At 42.6% G+C, this 8665-nt stretch overlaps 1 protein-coding gene across 1 annotated transcript in view; it reads right to left on the reverse strand.

Annotated features, from left to right (window-relative positions):
• SLC38A8 (solute carrier family 38 member 8) overlaps positions 1–6530 on the reverse strand; it is a 9853-nt gene extending 3323 nt beyond the window's left edge. The window contains exons 1-6 of the mRNA XM_015822938.1: positions 6342–6530; positions 4548–4757; positions 3598–3641; positions 2763–2867; positions 1775–1826; positions 583–697 (exon numbers count right to left, since the gene is read on the reverse strand). Coding sequence (XP_015678424.1) covers positions 583–697; positions 1775–1826; positions 2763–2867; positions 3598–3641; positions 4548–4757; positions 6342–6530 — 715 coding nt within the window. The remainder of the gene's footprint in view (positions 1–582; positions 698–1774; positions 1827–2762; positions 2868–3597; positions 3642–4547; positions 4758–6341) is intronic.
• Positions 6531–8665: the final 2135 nt, after the last annotated feature.

Here is an 8665-nt window from a genome sequence, read left to right on the forward strand (position 1 = left end):
GGCCGACAAATGATCTTCCAGTGTCAGCCGTGGATCCAGGAGGACACCCAAGTTGCGTGCCCTCTCTGAGGGGGCCAAAGTTTCGCCCCCTATAGACAGCGATGGAATCAGCTGACTATGCCGGGGCGCCGGCAACCACAGCCACTCGGTCTTGGAAGGGTTGAGTCTGAGTCTGTTCCTCCCCATCCAGACCCGTATGATGTGACTTAGCCTGGGTAATGAAATGTCTGCAAGAAAACAACTAAGTTCAGAAAGCAGCAAGAACTCCACAGTCCTCTCCTCCTCCTCCTCCTCCTCCTCCTCCTCCTCCTCCTCCCTTCTAGCACTGATAGTAATAGTAATGAAATATCTGCAAGGAAACAACTAAGCTCAGAGAGCATCAAGGATTCCACATTATTCCTCCTCCTCCTCCTCCTCCCTTCTAGCACTGATAGCAATGGTAACATCTGCAAGGAAACAAGTAAGCTCAGAGAGCATCAAGGACCCCTCATTTCAACCCTGAGCTGCAAATGTTCTCCTTTATTAGCACCTTCTGAGGGTGTGAAAATTCTCTTCTGATGGAGAACGTGAAGAGGAAGATACCTGTCATGGAGTAGATCAACAAGCAGAAGAGCATGGACATCACAGACACCACCACCCAGTGGGACAGCCTCTTATCGCTCAGGCTGCAGTAGATGGCCACACAGGCTTCATGACACTGGAAGACAAAGAGGACTTGAATATACAATATATAATGCAGTGCTTGCCTAGTGCTTGCTTGGACGTCTTCTTCGCTTCACATCCATAAAGCTGCAGATATACATTCCTACAGTCAAGGGACCAGCCCTGCCACTATGGGCAATCCAGAAAGTCATTGTTATGGTGAGGAGTTAGTGACGTATTTTGATGTCTCCTTCATATTAAGAAAAATCTAGAAGTTTAGAGTTTGTTCTGAAATCTAGCTTGCTCATTTTTCAGTCTTGCTTGCGGAACAAAGGACAAGGGGGGAATCTTTATGTAGTTTCAAAGCTGTGAAAGTCTCAGATTTTGTATTCATATCCTAGGCCAGGAGTAGGCAACCCTTGGCTCTTTTATGACTCATGGACTTCAACTCCCAGAATTCCTGAGCCAGCCATGCTGAGGGGAAAGGGAGAGGTTTCCAAGCTGAGCCATGCTGGCTCAGGAATTCTGGGAGTTGAAGTCCACCAGTCATAAAAGAGCCAAGGTTGCCTACCCTAGACTCATATGCCAGCCAGTCAAGGTCAGGTCTTGCAGTCCTTTGTCTGCAACAAGGCCATGAGATCATAGTGCCAGATTTTCATAAAAATGGTGAGGTTTTGATTAAGAGGGAGCTTCTGCCACAGAACACTACGTGCTGCTGAAAAATTGGCCACTTTGCTGGGGGTATTTCTGCGGTCATTATTAAGCAGCTCCTGGCAGCCTATAAGAAATCTGGGTGATGGCTTGCTTCATAAGTATGCTTTGTACGTTAGGCTTTTCAATCTGTTTCCCAGGAGCTCGGAGAACGAAGCTTCACCCTCATCCTACACCCGAATTACAGATATTTGCCACTATTGCAAAGTTCTCAGTTTCTTGATTTTGATGTAAACAAGGAATGGGGAATCAATGACTGTTTTTCTCCTGATGGTAAAAGGGTGATAGCTACGCCCAGGTTATTGCATCCTCAGAAATACATATGAATTCAAGTATCCTTTTGCAACAAGGAGGGACAAAGTCAACCTCCATAACTCCTTCGCCCCTTAAGAAAAGAAGAGAAAAATATTCACTTTATTACCTGAAACCCAAAACAGATGGTCGGGACAACGCTGAACATGGAGGCCCAAGAACTGTGTGATGGAAAACACAAAACATGGACATGCATATGAAGGTGCCAGACATTACTCTACATGGAAATGGCCAGACAGTCACAATGTATTTGCTGTCTAGGTAGGAAAATCTCCTGAAGGGTTTTTAAAGAATCCATCGCCACCCCATTGTATATTGGCTCCTTCCTTAGAGCTATCTAGTTTTAATGTTAATATTTATCATTTTAATGTTTGCATTGCTGTTTTTGTCTTGTAAGCTGCTTAATGTCACTTGATGGTGAGATGGGCAGCATAGACATTTAATAAAAAAAGAAGTAAATAAAAGAACGTCCATCTTTGCCACCCTTCCCGTATTCTATTCTATTCTATTCTATTCTATTCTATTCTATTCTATTCTACTCTACTCTCCTCTGCTCTAATTCCATATTCTATTCTATTCTATTCTATTCTATTCTATTCTATTCTATTCTATTCTATTCTATTCTACTCTCCTCTGCTCTAATTCCATATTCTATTCTATTCTATTCTATTCTATTCTATTCTATTCTATTCCATTCCATTCCATTCTACTGTACTCTAATTCCATATTCTATTCTATTCTATTCTATTCTATTCTATTCTATTCTATTCTATTCTACTCTCCTCTGCTCTAATTCCATATTCTATTCTATTCTATTCTATTCTATTCTATTCTATTCTATTCCATTCCATTCCATTCTACTCTACTCTAATTCCATATTCTATTCTATTCTATTCTATTCTATTCTATTCTATTCTATTCTATTCTATTCTATTCTACTCTAATTCCATATTCTATTCTATTCTATTCTATTCTATTCTATTCTATTCTATATTGGTCAGGCAGATTTTATTTAGAAGAACAGAAAAGCAGTGGCTAGTGGTGAGGGTATAAATCTGTTTTCCTTGACATACCATTCACTCTATATCCATACTTACTTAGCAGAATGGGGATGCTCCTGCTTAACAGCGTGATCTGTTTTGAGGTAATACTTCAGCACAATGACCACCATCAGGTAACAGGCAGCTAAAGTGCCAAGGATACTGGAAAATATGCGCAGAAAGAGCAAAATTGGACAAAAGGTGCAAAATATTCTGCAGCTAGTCCTCAAGAGAATCAGCCTAGAACTAAGGACAAATTTCCTGTCAATGAGAACCATTCATCAATGGAACAGAAGTTGCCTCCAGAAGTTGTGGATGCTCCAACACTGGAGGTTTTTAAGAAGAGACTGGACAGCCATTTGTCTGGGATGGTAAAGGGTCTCTTGCTTGAGCAGGGGGTTGGACTAGAAGACCTCCGAGGTCCCTTTCAACTCTGTTATTTTATTATATGTTATATGACTATAATGGAGCCTGCCCATTAAGGTCGTAGGTTTGACAATCGTAAAACACTCATGTGACCAATCCAATTATATTATCTTTTTTGCAGCAGTCATTAAGTCAGGGGTCTCAAAACTTGTCCACTTTAAGTCTTGTGGACTTCAACTCCCAGAATTCCCCAGCCAGCAATTCTAGGAATTGAAGTCCACAAGTCTTAAAGTGGACAAGTTTGAGGACCCCTGGACTAGAAGATCTTTAAGGTGCCTTCCAACCCTGTCATTCTACATTCTGTGTTCTTGTTTTGCATCTTGCTCTGTCCCACCAGGGTAAAACCTATATTCTGTTTCACTTCCTCCCCAAACATATCCAGGATATAAATCAGATCCAAGTCGGGGTGAGACTTAATCTCCGGCACACCCAGTTCCAAAACTGGACCCTCTGAACTCTTTCTTACCTTGTATATTTTTGGAAGCCAATTTGTCTTGGGATGGAGAGACCCTTTTATTGGTCCTCCGTGTTCCATCTGTTCCACTTCGCGACCAGTTATTTGGTCCCGACCACTTTTACCAGAGGTAAGTCTCAAAGTAACTCCCTCCTTCTTAGTGTATGACCTTCTCTCAACCTTTTTCGAGTCACAATCTTCTTCCGTCCTTACATAGGCTTCCGAACACTTAGACTTGTTTCCATAGGAAAAGTCTTATGCCGCTTCGTTTTTTTTGTAATCTACAGGGAGACCAATCACTTCACGATCATTCTAAGTCACAACAGATCGTGAAAAATGGCATTTGGGACCCTGATTCAAAGCCCTGACTTGGGCTCCCCCACCCCAGTCATGTGTCCACATTTTGGGCACTCAACAACGGGCCAGCTTTTTGGGCCTTTTGCAGCATACTGCAGTCGCATGACACTGATTTATGTTGGGCCTTTTTTTCGGGGGGGATAACTGGTGTTTACTTCCAGTTTTCTGGGAAAAATGCTCCCTAGAGAACAATAGCTTTGCTTAATGACCACTGCAAAAAAGGGTACTAAAATCTCACGTGGTCATATCATGACCCAGTTAAAAATGGTCATGACCTACGATTGTGATTGCAGGCTCAAATATAGCCGTAAGTCGAGGTATCCTCTTTTATGGTTAGTATTTTGACTGTTGGAATTGAAGTCCTTCAATCGCTGATTATTTCAGTTGCTCCCATGGAATCTTACTTTGATTCAGGACTTTCACAGAACAGCCACCGTGAAGGAGATGGCCATGGTTTAATACCAACTTCATGAGTGGGTATTTTTTTTCCTCCTGAAAAAAATTAGGTCACCTCTTCTACCATCCCCACCACCTCACCCAGCCAAAGAAGACTAGCGAGCACCAAAGCAGAGTTAGCAATTCCCAAAGGAATTCTTTTCTGAAACCCAGGTCTCACGTTTTTCTAGTTGATCTCCCATAACTTTGAGGAAGGCCACGGAGATCATGAAGAGGTTCAAGATGAAGCACACTTCGCAAAGCTTGCCCACAGCTGACCCACAGATTTCTCTCACCACACCTTGGTAGGTTGTCTGAGTGCTGATAGAAGCAGCGTAACCCAAGATTACTAGGCCGCTAATGAGGAATATCAAAGATCCCTGCCAGGAGAGACAAAAGAACATGACACTGAAGACAAGTATTGTAGAAGCCAATTGAAAACAAGGGAGTGAAGCGTGCCCCTGTCCATGGTGCTGAAGGCTAAGGAGGAGAGTCTCTAAGAATTATCTTGAGTAGCCACTACTTGCATTTCTACAGAAGGTACATGGCGGACCTCTTACCATTGACCCATCCACCTGATACATTAGACCAGTGTTTCTCAACCTTGGCAACTTTAAGATGCAGGGACTTCAACTCCCAGAATTCCCCAGCCAGCATGGGTGACTGGGGGATTCTGGGAGTTGAAGTCCATGCATCTTAAAATCGCCAAGGTTGAGAAACACTGCATTAGACTAAGTTCACACAACATGCTAAATCCAGGTTAGCCCAACATATTGTCCACATTTACATTCCATGTTATGCCCAAATCATCCACATTAACATGAAAGCCTGGTTCGCCCAACAAATTAAGTCCATGACCAGGTTTCCTCAAAACACCAGATCATAAATCCCTCTTAGTCTTGGAATGTGATGCAAACCAAATCTTCATCCTTAAGAGGGATCAAATTGAAACTACTGCTGCTTTGGATTTTCCATTAGTCCTAGGGCCTAGTTCCTACAAGATGAACAAAAAGTGAAATTAATGTCATAGCTTACTTATAATGTCATAGAATCTTAGGGCTGGAAGAGACCTTGAAGGTCTTCTAATCCAGCGCCCTGCCCAAGGAAGAAGACCTTATTGCATCATGAACAAATCCAGTCTTTCTCTTGAAGACCTCCAGCAATGGAGCACCCACAACTCCTGGAGGGAAGCCATTCCACTCATTAATTGTTCTCACTGTCAGGAAATTCCTCCTTAGGACTTGTAAGGAAAGAAAAAGCAAGACAAATTTTCTCCCCAAGACAAATTGCTATGCAATAAATTAGTAAGCTATTTTTAACCTCAGCTCCTGAAGGAAGAGCTGAAAAATAAACCTTGGCTCCAATTTTCATCTTCACAACAGCTCAGATAAATAGCTTCTGATAAATGATAACAACTGGCTTGAAAGTATGCTTCATCCTTCAGGGCTGACAAGTTCATCTTTTTCTTTAGATGTTAGAGAAGTTGGCCGGTTCTTGCTTGCTTTGTAGCTCTCAGACAACAGTGTCCATCAGAACTCAGCCCTCCATGATTTTGGCATTGGCTGAATATTACAAAACAGTTTTCCACCAAAAGAAATAGGTAGCCCAATCCTCCTTGAAGTTCAAATATATGGATATTTTTTTTACAGGAAAGTTAATAAAATGTGTTAAGGCCTAAATTTTTATGTCTAATGTACAAGAGGTCTCAGGTAGTCCAATCTACAAGAGGTCTCAGGTAGTCCAATCTACAAGAGGCCTCAGGTAGTCTAATGTACAAGAGGTCTCAGGTAGTCCAATGTACAAGAGGTCTCAGGTGGTCTAATGTACAAGAGGTCTCAGGTAGTCCAATCTACAAGAGGCCTCGGGTAGTCCAATGTACAAGAGGTCTCAGGTAGTCCAATGTACAAGAGGTCTCAGGTAGTCCAATCTACAAGAGGTCTGGAGAGCTTTCCGTTGGCACTTACCAGCTCCACGGAGATTGCTTGGGCCATTCCGCCAGCTTTATTGAAGGCCCAGGGGAAATTCAGGAGCCCTGCTCCAAGGGCAGATTTTAGCAAGATGAAGATGGCACCAAATGAGGAAAGTTGGGGGCTATCAGACTCCAGAGATGGCTTAGCTAGCAAGCTGATGCTCTCTCTAGCTAACTCCTCCATGTCTGAAAAGAAAAGGAGGATGGGGTGTTTTATTGCTAGCAGATCTAAATAGACTTCAACAATTCCACAATACTTCTCAAGGAAGTCAATCCGTCCATGCCTTTGCAGAAAAGTTTAAAAGATTTTCTCCATCTGGGGAAAAAAATGACAAAATAATAAGAAGAACGGCTTCAAAGGTTTCTTCTCCACCCACCCCTCACCCCACTCATGATCCTAACCTTGTTGAGGGGGATGGCGGAGAAATGAGAGGGACATGTGAAATAGAGCAAAGGAATGTGGAATGACATGTACATATGCACGTGCTAAAAATAAATGAAGAATCTCTAGGCAATTTGTGGCCCCCAACGAACGCTTAATTTAATTAGAAGGTTCACTGGGAGAGGTTAAAAGTGAACATCATGAAAATACGAAATGTGCTAGAGATTCTGCAGGGAAATGTTTGCTAATGGAGGCCAACTTAAACCAGAGCCAAGGTGTGCAAGATGGCAGCACCCAGACTTTGGCTCAATATTCAGATGTTCTCAAGATGTTCAGCTCAAGGTTCCTCAACTTTGGCATCTCCAGCATGGTGGGTGGGGAATTCTGGCACCTGAATGTCAATGAAGATTCTCAGTCATTCAGATAGAGTTGTCTGGAAGTTGAGACGTGGGAACAGGACTTTTCTTTCTTTTTGGCTGGAAATGCTTTGCTGCTTATCTAAGTAGCTTCATTCCGAGCAAGTTGGTTAGGGCGACCTCCATATATGTCCTCCAGGTTGTTTTCATGTGTCACCTACTCTGAATAGGCTCATTAGGTGAGAAATGAGACCACCCTGAAGGACTTATATAGAGTCCCCCTTAACCAACTTGCTTAGACGGAAGAAGCTCCTTGGATAAGCAGTGAAACGTTTTCAATCAAGAAAGAAAAGTCCAGTTGCCTTGACTCAATTTCTAGTCTAGTACCTGAAGGATCCAATCTGGGTTGGCCACCGAAGTCCAGAGGTTTAGTCTTCCAAACTTTTGGACTCGTGCTGGAGACCATCCTTATGGAACTTCTCTCTCACGAGAATGGTGAGAGAGAAGTCCCCTGAAGATTGGCTCCAGCACGAATCCAAAAGGTCAGAAAACTAAACCTCTGGTCCTGGAGATTGACCCAGATTGGATCCAACAATATGATCCTAGGACAGTGGTGGCGAACCTATGGCACGGGTGCCAGAGGCGGCACTCAGAGCCCTCTCTGTGGGCATGCACGCCATTGCCCCAGTCCTAGGCCTTCAGCTGAGTTTTATAAAACCTTTTCACTTTAGGCCTCCGCCGCCATGTGCAAAAAAAAAAAAAGGTTCAATCAGTCAATTTCAACTTCTCGCGGGAAAAAAAAAGTTCTTGCAAAGTTGGAATTGATTGATTGAACTTTTTAGTCCCACCCAGTCTGCCGTTACTACCGCAGCCACGCCCACCCAATGGGCCACACCCACCCGGCACTCGACAATGCATAAGTGGGTTTTGGGTTGCAGTTTGGGCACTCAGTCTCTAAAAGGTTCGCCATCACTGTCCTAGGACATGTATAGTTGCTTTCATTCGTGCTAGTATTTGAAGCCCACCCATCTTACAGTGGGTGACAGTTGAAATATTGAACTGGTCATCTTAAGGCTGTGGACTACCGAGCTTAAGTCTTCAAAGCAGCTTCTCTCATCTGTCAACAAATTTCAGAAATCCAAGCCGATTTGACCATGTACTTTCAAAGTTGAGATTTCTGGGACTTGTTTGTAAGCAATGTTTCAGACAAAACAACAGATGTCCAAGAAGTTGGGTATGTACCAAAATGTCCAAAAAGTTAAGGGGTGCACGAGGAGGCCCGGACTCTTTTGTCATGCATTACAACTGCTGTATTGTATTGTTGTGTTGTGTTGTGTTGTGTTGTGTTGTGTTGTGTTGTGTTGTGTTGTGTTGTATTGTATTGTATTGTATTGTATTGTATTGTATTGTATTGTATTGTATTGTATTGTATTGTCATATATCATATATATTATTTTGGCTCCATCTTTGCAGATTTCCATTTGTTATCAAAGTTTCAAATAGTTTAGGCAGAAAATATGCAGACATCATAAAGGCCAGCTCCCAAATGAGCATCACAAAGTTAATAATAAAGTGACCTGC

Source organism: Protobothrops mucrosquamatus, unplaced genomic scaffold (genome assembly GCF_001527695.2).
Source record: "Protobothrops mucrosquamatus isolate PMUCROS unplaced genomic scaffold, P.Mucros_1.0 scaffold1729, whole genome shotgun sequence".
In the NCBI taxonomy this organism is placed as follows: Eukaryota; Metazoa; Chordata; class Lepidosauria; order Squamata; family Viperidae; genus Protobothrops; species Protobothrops mucrosquamatus.